Source organism: Triplophysa dalaica, unplaced genomic scaffold (genome assembly GCF_015846415.1).
Source record: "Triplophysa dalaica isolate WHDGS20190420 unplaced genomic scaffold, ASM1584641v1 Contig14, whole genome shotgun sequence".
Classification (NCBI taxonomy): Eukaryota; Metazoa; Chordata; class Actinopteri; order Cypriniformes; family Nemacheilidae; genus Triplophysa; species Triplophysa dalaica.
In genome coordinates this window covers 148818-163739 of record NW_026622648.1, presented here as the reverse complement: position 1 = coordinate 163739, position 14922 = coordinate 148818, and the positions used below count along the sequence as shown (strand labels likewise).

The window sequence follows — 14922 nt, the reverse complement described above, 5'->3', positions numbered from 1 at the left end:
ACTGGATTTCACGGAAGCAATTGACATCGCGAGAGCGATTCAAAACCATACAGAGCAGGCGGGTCTAGTCTCTCTCTCTCGCGGTCATGTGCTGTCATTCGTCGATTGGTCTGAGCGAAGCGGCGCCACAAACAAGCAGGTCTGGAATTAATTCCCTCCGGATCCGGACCAGAGTCCGGACTTTGAGTAGCCCTGATTTATACCATTATTGAGATACATACACTGATTATTGATGTAGTTGTGTGTAAATAAGGGTATTGTCATTTAGAAGACCTTAATAATATCTGATTGTCTCAAAACAGCTGGATATCACTCTCTACTATCAAACTGTAACGAGATTCAAGGCTAGGAGGGAAGGAGGCGGGAACCGGAAGACATTTAAACATTTAATTAAATCATAACACAAGTAAAAAGACAGCCGGCCGAGTAAAACGAATAAAACATAAATACAAATACAAATGATAACCACGTTCGGAGCCGGTCCTCTCTCTTCGAAGGTCCGGTCGCTCGTTCTCTTATATGCTCCCGATCTCCCACGTGATTCAAGACCAGAGCACGCACAGCTGGCGCTCAGTAACAATTACTCACCGAACTCGAACCCCGGTCTCGCCCCGCCTACTCCACTACACAGACATTTAACAGTATAACACTATTGTCATCAACATTTACCCATTATAATACTGCTATCAAAGACTCCTTTGGCATTACTCAATTTAATAAATGTGCTCTATACAGTTACAGCAGCCAGAAGTAGAGAAGTAACAACACTGATCAACATAATGTTGACTTCAAATGACAAACCAGCAACATCTAACCACTAAGCTCACAGTACAATGGTTAGATCACAGTTTGAGAACACAGTGAGAAAGATTTTACATGAACAGAAGTTATTGGCATACGTATCCGTTGGTGCATTTGAGCGCGGGCCTGCAAGGCAAAACCCAGGTTATTCTGCAGGTTCTGCAATGGATCTTGTTGTGAACTAAACCGATACATAAAAACAAACTAGCTATGACCCGCTTGCTTAGTGTCACAATGTGCGAAGGTTTTACCTTTATTGATAAATTACTAATTTCATTTACACAAGCAAATAACATACGATATGGAAATTTTTTAAAATAAGTTTTGAGTTATTTCCTTATAAAAGTAAGATCCAACATTTGTTTTTACTCAATTGATTTAAAAGTTAGTTATAATATCAGTTGTTATACAAAATACTGATAAGATTATTTATTCAGTATTTATTGTCATCTATAAAAACACCTATGACTGTTTTAAATAAATGCTTTTATATGAGAATGTAAATCGCATAAATCCGTTTTGCGCGAATTATTGGTTACTATGATAATTATTAGGCATAGCGACAACACACTGATTGGCCGAAGTTAACCGCAGAATTTTCAGTCAGAGCAGAGAGGGATGTTGGATGCGAGCGTTTCTTGTTGTGTCTTTTTAAGTTCACAATAACAGTTTGGATTTGAATTATCAAACTATAATTGTACAACATTTGAAGGTGAGGTTTTAGTTTTATGGTTATATTTAGTTCAATGTTAGACACCTGGTTAAATTCTCTCACTGTCGTGTGCGCCTATGGGCCAAACGGCAGTGTAGAATACCCGGCCTTCTTGGAGACTATGGGAGGGGTGCTGGAAACCGCTCCGACTGGGGACTCCATCGTTCTGCTGGGGGACTTCAACGGTGGGCAACGACCACGTGGGCAACGACCACGTGGGCAACGACAGTGACACCTCGAGGGGCATGATTGGGAGGAACGGCCCCACCGATCTGAACCCGAGTGGTGTTCTGTTATTGGACTTCTGTGCTAGTTACAGCTTGTCCATAACGAACACCATGTTCAAGACCATACGATGGGGACCATACGATTTCATCTCTGCTCTTTGCGGAGCTCAGCGTAGAGCCGCTGCTTCTCCACATCGAGAGGGGCCAGCTGAGGTGGCTCGGGCATCTTTTCCGGATGCCTCCTGGACGCCTTCCCGGGAAGGCGTTCCGGGCATGTCACACCGGGAGGAGACCCAGGGGAAGACCTAGGACAAGCTGAAGGGACTATGTTTCCCGGCTGGCCTGGGAACGCCTTGGTGTACCCCCGGAAGAGCTGGAGGAAGTTTCTAGGGAGAGGGAAGTCTGGGCACCCCTGCTTAGACTGCTGCCCCCGCGACCCGGCCCAGGTTAAGCGGAAGAAGATGGATGGATGATTAGTCAACCGGTTAAATTTGAGCGTTCACGTAACGTTAGGCCTACATATATACCCAATGCTGTCAGATATATTATTTTACACTTTTTAAGCATTCCTGGACTTTTAATAACTTTAAAATTAGGTTAGCGCGGGTGCATAGACAGTAGGGTGATGACTTCAACCATGAACTTCGCTTACTTTAAGGCATTGCAAGCGCTACGAGATTGGCCGAAGTCACTGCCGCCATTACGGAAATTTCCGTCAGAACAGAGAGCGAGACACCAACTACAAGCATCAACTAAGGCATGGCTTTGGCGTCTTTATCATCGGAGGAACTTCTGTCAAAATTAACAGAGGCTGTGCTTGAATTATCAGAGGAAGAGAAAGAGAATTTAAAGGTGAGTTTTATATTTTATCTTAGCACCTTTTAAGTACGGCGGCAAATACTTTCATGATTCCACTATCATGTCATGTTTATTTGTGTTATTTGAGTGGAGTCATGGCATAACCTATGGTTTTATGTGGGGAAGACATAGTTCTTTCTCGTGTCTCGTCATTGTTCCCTCAACCATCCTCTGCAGCCTCTTCTCCACCACCGACTGGTCTCCGCGGCAAGCGGGGAAGGAGAACGTCTTCGGGGTCTTCCTCGGAGGCCTCCAACCCGGATCCAGCAGAGTCCTTCACCTCCTTCCTTCAGCTGACCACCAGACGGGTAGCTCGGCTGAAAAAGAAGAGGCAGCGGAGGGCAGCTGGGAACCAGGTGGTCCCGAGTCCGGTGGTCCCGAGTCCGGTGGTCCCGAGTCCGGTGGTCCCGAGTCCGGTGGTCCCAAGTCTGGTGGTCCCGAGTCTGGTGGTCCCGAGTCCGGTCCAGCAACCGGCACCTAGCCCGGTCCAGCAGCCGGCGTCAAGCCCTGTCCGTCCGGCCCAGCAGCCGGTGTCAAGCCCTGTCCGTCCGGCCCAGCAGCCGGCGTCAAGACGTCAAGCCCTGTCCGTCCGGCCCAGCAGCCGGTGTCAAGCCCTGTCCGTCCGGCCCAGCAGCCGGCGTCAAGACGTCAAGCCCTGTCCAGCCGGCCCAGCAGCCGGCGTCAAGCCTTGTCCATCCGGCCTAGCAGCCGGCGTCAAGACGTCAAGCCCTGTCCAGCCGGCCCAGCAGCCGGCGTCAAGCCCTGTCCATCTGGCCTAGCAGCCGGCGTCAAGACGTCAAGCCCTGTCCAGCCGGCCCAGCAGCCGGCGTCAAGCCCTGTCCATCCGGCCTAGCAGCCGGCGACAAGACGTCAAGCCCTGTCCACGGCCCAGCAGCCGGCGTCAAGCCCTGTCCAGCCGGCCCAGCAGCCGGCGTCAAGCCCTATCCTGCCGGCCTTTCGACCGGCGCCAAGCCCTGTCAAGCCCCCTGGGGCTCCGCGCTCTGGCGCGTCCCCCAGGGCTAGGACTTCCCCTCCCAGCCCTACCCCTTCTGGACTTCTCCCTATGTTTCCTTGTTTGCCCCCACCCCCCCTCCCATGTTTGTTATTTTTATTGTCTCACCCTGACCCATTTGTGATTATGTCTTGTATGCCTCTTGTTATGTTCACCTTGTCCCGTCTGGTTTTTGTTTCCCAGTCGGTCTTGTCTTGTTAGTTCCCCTTGATGAACACCTGGACACATGCCTCTAGACTCGGAACATGCCACGGCCCTATGCTTGTCCAAAGTCTTCACATCGACATTCTTCTGCAGTAAAACTAATTAAACATATAGGCTTGATTCATGCTCATTAGCCTAATTTTCTATCTGCTGCGGACTTGATAGGTGTCAGCCTTTCTTTTGCAAAAACGAGTCTGTTGTGCATACAGAGGAAGTTCCAATATTCTTTCAGGATAACTATGTTTTCAACATAGACACATTGTTGATACTGTGAGGAAAACTGTTGCTTCCACATTTGTTTGATTCTCATTTTCATGCTTTTCAAGTGATTCATATGACAAGGACTGGTTTTGTATGATGCTAGGATATGAATTGGACTACACAGCACTTGAACACTATATTGTTGATGATGTTTTTTGTATGTAGGAGCTAGATATTTGTAGTTACTTAACAGGTTTTTGTAGAATTGTTACAATGTTTTTTGGATGTTTTTGAGTCATACCATTATTTCTAATACAAACGAATTCGGTGTAACACTTTATAATAACTGCACGCTATGAATCATTAGTTAAGCATCAGTACATAGTTAATTAATCATTTGTGAAGAATTGGCCCCACATTAATAGACATTAGTAAGCAGTTTATAAATACAGCTATAAATGCTTTGTTCTTGATTTATAAGCATGTATATAATATGCTTAATAATCAAATTTTCATACTTTATTAAAGATTAATTCATCATTTCTAAATTAAGGATTACATTACTTACAAACCAGTTAGTTAGGAGTTGTCAGTGGTTCATGAGATCATTTAGAAAGTGTAAGTAAATGATTAATAAACTCTTTGAATGCACATTTATACATCTTATTATTCTGACATATAGTAACAGTCACGTAATTTGATAATAAATGCTTTTTAACACACATTACTGCTGTAATTCATGATTAAATAAGGCAGTTATAAAACATTTACTAGTTGTTAGAGAACTATTTTTGTGAGCTCATCTAAAGTGAGGACTATGTATGCCTTGTAAAGCATTTACAAATGAGAGTTGCATATCACTTCACAGTTATTTTTTTCTGGAGGTGTGCAGGAATTCATGTTTTTTCAGAAGTTTATTTTTCATTTTATATCAATTCATTTAATGTTAATTTATATGTTCGGTTGTACAATTTTAATTTTGCAGAGGTTTATTTTTTATTTTATATTAAATCGTTTTATATTCATTAATATAAACAGCTGTACAGTTTAATTTCTTTTGCATCTTGAAATAAATATTTCTTTGTTCTGTATCCCTCCGTGTTGTGTTTTTCCTATTTCTGTTTAGAAGATAACTGAGCCTTTAACTCTCATTTGTAGATGCTTTACAAGGCATACATAGTCCTCATAAATGATTAATTAACTGTGTACTGATGCTTAACTAATGATTCATAGCGTGCAGATATTATAAAGTGTTACCGAAATAATTTATGCTTTAAAATGTTAATGTTACAATTGTAATGTTGATGGTATAGTTCAGGCAATAATGACAATCGTGTCAAGTTGAACCTGTATACATTTCTTTGTTCTGCTGTACTCAAAGGAAGGTATTTGAAAGAATGTGAGTAACCAAACAGATCTCGCCCAGCATTCACAGTGATAGTTATTTTTCTACTATATAGTCCATGGTGGTCGAGACCTGTTTGGTTACCATCATTCTTCCAAATATCTTACTTTGAGTACAGCAGAACAAAGAAATGTAGCTACCATGTAGCTCAGTGGTAAGAGCATGGTCGTGGGTTCGATCCCAGGGGATTCCACATACGACTATATAAAATGTATAGGAAAACGCAATGTAAGTTGCTTTGGATAAACGCGTCTGCCATGTGCATAAATGTAAATGTATACAGCAGAACAAATAAATGTATACTGGTTTGGAACATTTTGAGGGTGAGGGAATGACGACGCAATTTACATTTTTGCCTAAACCATAACTTTAATGACTTGAAAAGCGTGAAGGCATGAAAAGCGATATAAAAAATATGAAATTTGTTAAATTGTATTATAAACAGTTTTGACAAGTATTATATTGTTGATGGGAAATTGTATTTTACATTATATATGCATGTTTTAGTTAAATTGTTTGCATCCAAAAGAGAAATGTTTTTAAAAGTAATAGTACTGTACTAGTGCTTAAAGGAACACATTTGCCATAGTTAAGGTACAAAAGTGCTCATCACTGGTGAGGTACCTTCAAGGCCAATATTTGTACCTTCGTTTCAGGTACAATATTATACCAGCAAGGTTCAAAGTACAAAAGGTACATTTTGGTTACTAATGGTACAAATCATGTCCTTAAAGGTACAAACTGGAATGGTACAAATTTGTTTCTCTATATTAAGGTACAAATGTGTACCATTAAAAGGTACTGCCCCAGTGACAATGGCTTGTACCTTCTTTGGTACAAAATTGTACTTTGTTTTCCGAGAGTGTAGGGGGCTGAGGGCAACAGCCGAAGAAGATTGTTCATAGGGTTAAGGCTTAAACCACACACTCTACAGCGCCCTGCCCGACCAAAACAATTAAAACACACGTGAATATCACGGCAACCCAAATCACACCAAAAGAATGAATAAGAAACCCATACCATATGGCCAGCTCCTTGGATGGCCCATGGCGCGAATAACGGAGGGTTACTTTACAGGCCCTGTTAACGGAGTTTTAAAATGAAAAAGATCCTTGTCTTTACTTGTGTTTCCACCACCTGTAACACCAGAGGGTGCTCTCACTGAGCCTTGACAACTTTTTTCCCTCTGCAGTGACTTTCTGGCCTTATTTTACCGACCATGCCAACAAGACATTGCGAAGTAGTGCCAGTTTTACCTGCCTTACTGCCTTTACTTTCACCACATCGTAACGGAGCAGCGTAAGCTACTGTTCGTATTGTGATGAAGGCTTCAGGCTCTTGATTTCGCAAACTCCCCCTATAAGAGACTCCAGGAAAGGCTGTGCCAGGTCAACAGGTTCTGCTGTGTCCCTGAAATGAGACCTGCAGAATCAGCATTAAAGCATCCTGCCATTAATGTTTTAATTGACCCCTAATTGTTTTACCATTTGAGGAACAGGCAGGATGACCAAAAAAGAGGCCCTGACTATAAGTTTTCCTTGTAGTTGTGCGATCTTTCCCGTGCTTTAACAGGGAAGATCTAGTGGGGGGTGTCCTGGCAGGCTGCTCAGGGTGCCCCTACAATCTCCAGCTAGAATGAACCAGCTAGACTTCACCAGCCAGCATGTACAAGGTGAAGTTGATCTGCTAATTATTAGGGTAGAAAAGAGGGAGTGGAGAGTAGCAGCAGCACGCAGCCCTGAGCACTGAAACTTGTTATTCGGAATGATAAAGCGTTTGTCCAGAATCAAGCTTGCTACAAAAAATTAATTAAGATATAACCGATGAGCTTTTATATTTTCCTTTTGTATGGAGCTGGATTTTTTGCTTGTTGCACACTGATATGACACAGCTTAAACAAATGTTATTGTTCGTTAAAGATGTAATGCAATGTGTATACACGATTCAAGGTTAAAAAACGTTGTATTTTCTACATACAGTGGATGTTTGTATCTCCTCTTTGCACCGCCTCTCTGAAACTGTTTTACCTTTTATATACGACGTTATAAAGACTATAAACAACCAACCATATACTTCATACAGAGTTTGTGTGAGATAGAAACAAGCTGGCATTACAGCAGGGAATGGTAACATAATAAATAACACCAGCGCTCTGACTCTTCTTGATCAACCAGTGTTAGGCCACGTCTCATCACCAGTCAACAAAGACAATAAACCCTAAATAAATACTTAATAAAAGACAATATAAACACCACATTTGTTGCCTCTAGTGGAACATTATTACTGATTATTAGGACTCATGTTGTCTTTTTTCACGTTGTGCGCCTGTCTGCATTTGCAGATCACAAACATACAACAAACTCAACCCGCCAAGTCCGTAACAAAGTGTTTTAAAATGAAATTTACTTACAGGCTGTGAATCTGGGGCCCGTTTCAGAAAGCAGGGTAAGTGCAAACTCAGAGTAAGTCAACCCCAGAAAACGGAATACTCAGGGTTTTTGGTTTCAGAACGCGAGGTCTGTCAAACCCGCGACCGCGGGGTAAGTCAAGCCCATTTCAGAAATCGAGGTATCTTATACTCCGAGTGAGTAACCAGAGTAACCTACTCCGTGAACCTAACCTGGTCGGGAGCAGGTTTTATTCCGCAAACCCAGGGTTTGTTACAATCTCCACCCCCATTTCGAAGCGCGAGCGGTGTTGAAATTCCATACGCCATTTGTTTGTTCATTCACGTTCCTAATCGCGCTCGATAAAGTTACACAGACCTTAAAATGGCATGTCCGTTTATTCATGAACCCGTAGATGAGGAAGCTGCATTAATTCGCAGAGAGTTACATTTACGTCGAGAGAGAATTGTGAGGCCCCGTTTGGATGTTTTATCATATCCGGAGGATTTTTTATTTGAGCGATACCGATTTTCTTTACAGTCCATAACATATATACACACTCTGCTTCATCCTTACATCACAAACCTCACTCGTCGTGGCCGTGCTCTTACATCTGAGCAGATTTTGTGTATGGCATTACGTTTCTTTGCTAATGGTAGCTTTCTTTATAACACCGGGGATGCAGAACACGTTAGCAAGGCAACTGTATGCAGAGCGATAAGAAAAGTGTGCCTCGCTCTCAAGCACTTTTTGCACATTTTTGTTAAGTTTCCTGGCCACAAACCTGTGAGAGCCATCAAAGAGGAGTTTCACATGATTGCAGGTGAATGGTCTACATCTTTCTAAATTAGGCTGATCAAATAAATGTTGTTCTGCTAATAACATCTTGCTGCCGCCTCTGGAGGTAAGCTAATAATTAAAATCCCCTTTAGGATTTCCCAATGTGATTGGGTGCCTAGATGGCACCCATATACCCATCATCGCTCCTTCACAAAATGAGGCAGATTATGTCAATCGGAAGTCCATCCACAGCATTAATGTGCAGGTACACTGACATGGCCTAATGTTTCCTAATCTCAAAGCCTTTTTCCAAGTACAGTAACACTAATGTCTTTTTTTGTCACTGTAAAGATCATATGTGATGCTGCACACATAATTACAAATGTGGAGGCTAAGTGGCCAGGCTCAGTTCATGATTCACGGATATATCGTGAGTCATCTCTGAGCAACAGAATGGGCCAAGGTAAGTAAATGTATGCACTGACTGAACACATGGTCATGTCTGTTTGTGGAAAAAACTAAACCAATGTGACCTTACAGGAGAGATGGATGGCCTTCTGCTGGGTGATAGGGGTTACCCATGCCAACCTACACTCATGACCCCTTACCCAGAACCTGAGCCAGGCCCCCAGCAGCACTTCAATATGGCACACAACAGGACACGAGCCCGGGTGGAGATGACCATAGGCCTGTTGAAATCACGTTTCCAGTGCCTGCGCCACCTCAGGGTGACCCCTGAAAGGGCTTGTGACATTATTGTGGCATGTGTTGTTCTTCATAATATTGCCATTATTAGAGGGGAGCAACACCCTGCCCTACAAACTCAAGATCCTGAAGCAGACCTCATACACACTGGGGATTTCCAGGATGGAAGGGTGGTCAGAGACCTCATATGCCGTAATGTCTTTGCAAATTAATGAACCCACCAACACAGGACTGTTAAATAAACTCAATTTATTCACAATTCATTTTGTCTTCTTTATGTCCTACAAATACAAAAGCGACAGTTAAATTCCCTATAAGGTTGTAAGACTGTTCCATTATTTTGTACACCCACCTCTAGTTTGTGCCTAAGGAGCTCAATTTCCAAATATGTTTTTAGAATCTGACGGTCCAAGTACACAAGTTCTTTATCCGTCTTTTGTAATGTTTTTATTAGATGGAGCTTATATAGCTCCTTAACTGGCAACTGAAAAACACAAGACTGAGGTTAGATGTTGATGTTCGAAAAAATTCTGCAGATTCAAACAATGACATTTACTGAACATTACTCAACTGCATTAATTTGGGTGTCAGAATTTGATGGACCTCCTCCTGTTCTGCCATGCTCTGTTCAAAAAATGAGAAGCATGTCAGTTCGTGCACATCTACCAACTAGCACTCTAGAGGTCTACTACGGAGTGTGTGATTTGGAAATACATGATATGAACATTACCTCTGTAGGCCTCTCTGTGTCAGCGGATAAGGTTTCTTCATCCCCTTCATCCTGTGAAGATGTGCATTTTGTGTAGTATTCACTTTTAAGAATGCCCTGAAATTTTTCAGCATGGGTTAGGCCACTTACAACTGCCTGGGGTTCTGTTGTGACAAGAGGTTCCACAAGGCTAACCTTACCATCAGAATCTGCTGAGACAAAGAAAAAGGCCAAAGAGAAATTATGGTAACTATAAGAGCCTGTACAAACCAAGATAGTCAAGCCTCTTACATATTATATAAGCACTTGTATCCTGGGGAGAAACAGGTTCTGATGAACTCCCTCCTGGAATTCCCTCAGCCACTGGTCGTCCAGTGTTGAGGCTCAAGGCCATCTCCTCTGCATCCGTCAGAGGTGGTGGTGCAGGACCTCCTCCTGTTTTACGTGCCTCTGCCCTCTTTCTATTGGCTGAGTAGACATGAAATAGTCAAATTATTGTCATTACTCTAATTAAGATATGCAGAGAGAATTTTCTCTGGTAGGCCATTACAACTGTTGATTACTTTCATTGGATGTGGTTTCACGGACTATCAAATCCAGTGCATAGCTGTTATACAGACATTATTTAGAATACCATAGTGCTCGGTTCTCCTCATAACTTTTAAGGCTTGTTTAAGTAATATATCAAACATATCCCAGTCAGGCATCCTATACTAGTAAGAGCATTTTATTTCTTTAAACTCACCTGACTGAATGATGTTTTTATATTTCATTTTCAGCTGCTGCCAAGTTCTTTTAATTGCAGAAGGATTGCACCTATATGAAAAAAACGTAGATGTGTGTGTGTGTACAATATATATATACTTTTAAATTAATTTTGTTGAAACTGTCAAAATTGTAATTATATTGAGCTCTACTAAATGTCTCCCTCTCTCTTTATATAAAGAGAGAGAGGAGAGAGATTTAGTAGAGCTCAATATAATTACAATTTTGACAGTTTCAACAAAATTAATTTAAAAGTGATTGACATTTAAACTTACGCATTAACACGTGAAGCAATTTTCTCCCACGCCAACGCTCTTTCTTTTGCTGCTGCGGCTGTGTTGCTTTTTTTCTAAATATCGGCTCATATTCACCGTAAGCTTGTAATAGTACCTCCAATTCCATTGGCGAGAAATAAACAGAGCGCTGTTTGTCACGTGCCGTTGCCATGGTGAATCGTGCTATCTTCGCTCAATTGATGATGGCTTTTTATAGCCATGGTGCACGGGCGTAACCCAGAGTGAACTTACTCAGGGTTGATTATTAAACTAACTCAAATCAGCTGTTCTGAAACTGAAAACTCAGAGTAACGATTCTCTGAGTAAATCAACTCAGGGTTCAGATTTTAACTCGGTGTTGGTTGAACTTCCTTATTGAAACGGGCCCCTGAAGCGCCAGACTGTCATTGCAGAGTTGTATTGGTTGGAATGGACCCCACTTTTAACCAAAGCTTCCGTGCACAGGCGGTCTTGATCTCTCACAGGTTCAGGAAGCAATGTTCGGTGAAATCCTCTGCACAAACTGGAACATTTGAATTGTACTTTTCTGGAACAGTGATGTAAATAAAATGTAACCATTTGTTTTTGGTCGTATCATCTTTTGGCAACGCAAACAAAACATAACACACATCATCTCCGCGACATGGCTGTGCCGGCAACGGTACAATGAGATTTACAAGTACGCCCACCTTACTTGCATTTAGATTTGGGTGGTCTTTGTCAAATCATGTTACGAAATGACGTACATTCGTGGGGGTGTGGTTACAAGAGGCGTTTCAGGCAGGTCTGGGTGAGCATTTGCTTTAAGATAGAATGCATATTTCGATCCGAGACTTACATTTTTTGCAATTCTTACAAGTCTAATCCATACATGGGCAACTTATAACACACCAAAGACACATAAAACATGTAACCGCACCATATCAACCCTTTAAAATATTCAAATCATGTAAAAAATATTAAATTATGTTTTCAAATGTTCAAATATGAAATCATTATAACTTAAAATTTTACATTTACAAATGTGGCAGATGCTTTTATTCAAAGCGACTTACATTGCATTGTATTATACATTGTTTCTGATTATGTGCAATCCCCTGGGAAACGCAATCAAGGGAAACAGAATCAGGTGAGGGACTTATTAACTCATAAAGACATTAGAAATAGAAGGAAAACAAGGAGACAAAACAGTCCAATTGTGACACTGAGCCACAGGAAAGCTCATTATGTATTGTGTAATTTATTTATTCTTAAAGTGGCTAAAGTCTGTCTTTTTATTTATTAGGATGAATTTTCAAAATAACAGAAAATAGGAGAGCAAAAGTGTGGTCAATGAGTGAAAATCAGTAGGATTGTTCTTGTAATGTCTTTTAACTTGTGAGTGTTCTGCATATTGAAAACCTTGCAAACAGCTAGGAAGAACTTGTTAACCACACATTCATTTTAATAAAAGATCAGAAAGTTACCAAACAGTTACAAAAGACACGTTCTATGGGATGGTAACCTAAACTCTCAAAATGTTTTGTGTTTTTACACCTAGGAGGTGCTTTAAGAATTTCCTTGTTTGCTCTGCTTACAATGACAATAAAAAGCTATTCTATTCTATAAACATTAACTTACATTATAATGTTTCTCTTAGATTTTATCTCTTAGAATCTTTCTTCAAGTACACATACTGTGGAAATCTTTTGAAATCGTATTCTTATTTTACGTCCTTCTCATTATAGATGAATAACTCCATGTGAAATAATCCATTCACATGTCTCTAACTGCCAATAATAGAATCACAGATAAAACTTTATATGAAGTGTAAAATTCGATTGAGTTGAAGGCGATCTCTAAAGTGAAGCGACATCCCTAATGAAACAAATGAGCAAGATAAAAATATGCTGACACTGCTCTTCCCAAATTGGACCAAAATGACAAACAGCAGAAAGCAGAAAATCAGAAATGAAACTCCATGCTTCAGTAAAAAGTGATACATGTCTCTCATCTGAAAATTATGGATTATTGGAGAACAGCATACAGCAAAAATGGAAGGTTAATTTACAGGCCCTGTTTACTGAGTTTTGAAATGAAAAAGATCCTCCGTCATGAATGGGGACAGATTTGTTTCATTATTCTGAATAAATAAACTAAGATTCGCAAATAAATACAGAGAATTTCACAAACATTTTTTAAATCCACATATGCACAAAAACCATAAATACATGTTAGACGTTCCACAAATAAATACAATGAGATTTGCAAAAAACATATTTACAAATTTTTTTTAACCGCATTTATTTGTGGATCGCTTTGTTCACATTTGTGGATCAGTGTACGCATTTGTGGATCAGTGCACGCATTTGTGGATCAGTGCACGCATTTGTGGATCAGTGCATGCATTTGTGGATGGCTGTTTTTGCACTCGTGGATTTTGGAACATTTCTCATTTCAAATCGTGCGCACAATCCACAAAAAGGGGGACTCCACCCACTTTTGTTGTCCAATAGGCCACGTTTTAACTTCAGCCAATCACGTTTTGCTCTGCACTAAGATTCAGGGAGCTAACATGGTGACTAGTGGCCGTCTAAAATGTGTGTTATACTAAGAAATGATAATGGCCTCTTCTTTATACTATGAAATGATCGCTTGTTTCCGTATTGTTACATAAATGCTGTATTTAAACGTTTATGACTTGATAACAGCGTGCACGGACTGCAGTGGAAAATCCTGGTGACTAGGGAGTCGGGACTGATTTGGTCTGCCAGTCAGCCGTTTTATTGTGTTTATGTACCAAAGGGCTAAATTCTGATTTTTTGCAACTGTCGGTGTCCTACCAGTATAACGATTGCAGAATTAATGTGGGGAAATCATCAGCATTGTGAATTTCTACGTCATTCATAATTCAAAATAAAACGTAATTTCTACAGTCATCTCGGTTTATCCCATTCCTGAATGATCTCTGCTGCTATGTCTAAACTGTTCTGTATAGCTCTACTCTCACACATACGTTTCTTGATGTACATGACGCGGAAAAACTTTTTTTTGTTAAGGAGTACCTAGCATATGGTTTTTAAGGTCCTGCTTTGGTTTATGGAGTGTCCAACAACAAGTTTATGTACAGAGAAGGTGTAAAAACACTATAATGTCGTAATAATAGGCAGTTATTCGTACCTTACTTCTTGTCTAACTCTCAAATGATTCGTTCCGGTATTCATCTAGTCCCTTCCTACCACTAGCCTTTTATTATGTGATTGGTCAGATGGTGTATTCTGTTGTTATTGGTCAAGCGCGTTCATCATTTGTTGCAAATGGAACCCCACTACCATCATTACAGGATTACGATTTACATGTGGTTGGATGTCACTTATATTATATTAGTAGCTAGAGATAACGGTACATGCTAATGTTAGCGTTGTATGCATTAACTAAACACAAACATCCATCCATCCATCCATTTTCTACCGCTTATCCGGGGGGGTCGCGGGGGCAGCAGTCTAAGCAGGGATGCCCAGACTTCCCTCTCCCTAGCCACTTCCTCCAGCTCTTCCGGGGGGACACCGAGGCGTTCCCAGGCCAGCCGGGAGACATAGTCCCTCCAGCGTGTCCTAGGTCTTCCCCGGGGTCTTCTCCCGGTGGGACATGCCCGGAAACCTTACCGGGAAGGCGTCCAGGGGGCATCCGGAAAAGATGCCCGAGCCACCTCAGCTGGCCCCTCTCGATGTGGAGGAGCAGCGGATCTACTCTGAGCTCCTCCCGAGTGACCGAGCTTCTCACCCTATCTCTAAGGGATCGCCCGGCCACCCTGCGGAGAAAGCTCATTTCGGCCGCCTGTATCCGGGATCTTGTCCTTTCGGTCATGACCCACAGCTCATGACCATATGTGAGAGTAGGAA

At 41.6% G+C, this 14922-nt stretch overlaps 1 protein-coding gene across 1 annotated transcript; it reads left to right on the top strand.

The window, feature by feature from the left end:
* The first annotated feature begins 2499 nt into the window (after positions 1–2499).
* Positions 2500–9504, top strand: LOC130417101 (putative nuclease HARBI1). The gene is made up of 5 exons (XM_056742404.1): positions 2500–2592; positions 8576–8630; positions 8728–8852; positions 8939–9050; positions 9128–9504. Exons 1-5 carry the CDS (start codon positions 2500–2502, stop codon positions 9502–9504), a joined length of 762 nt encoding a protein of 253 aa, XP_056598382.1.
* The last annotated feature ends 5418 nt before the right edge of the window (positions 9505–14922 follow it).

Coding starts and splice junctions, on each gene's coding strand:
- LOC130417101 (XM_056742404.1), top strand. CDS start 2,500: ATGGCTTTGGCGTCTTTATCATCGGAGGAACTTCTGTCAAAATTAACA. Junction 8,631..8,727: donor GGAGTTTCACATGATTGCAG/GTGAATGGTCTA, acceptor GCTAATAATTAA/AATCCCCTTTAGGATTTCCC. Junction 9,051..9,127: donor GAGCAACAGAATGGGCCAAG/GTAAGTAAATGT, acceptor GTGACCTTACAG/GAGAGATGGATGGCCTTCTG.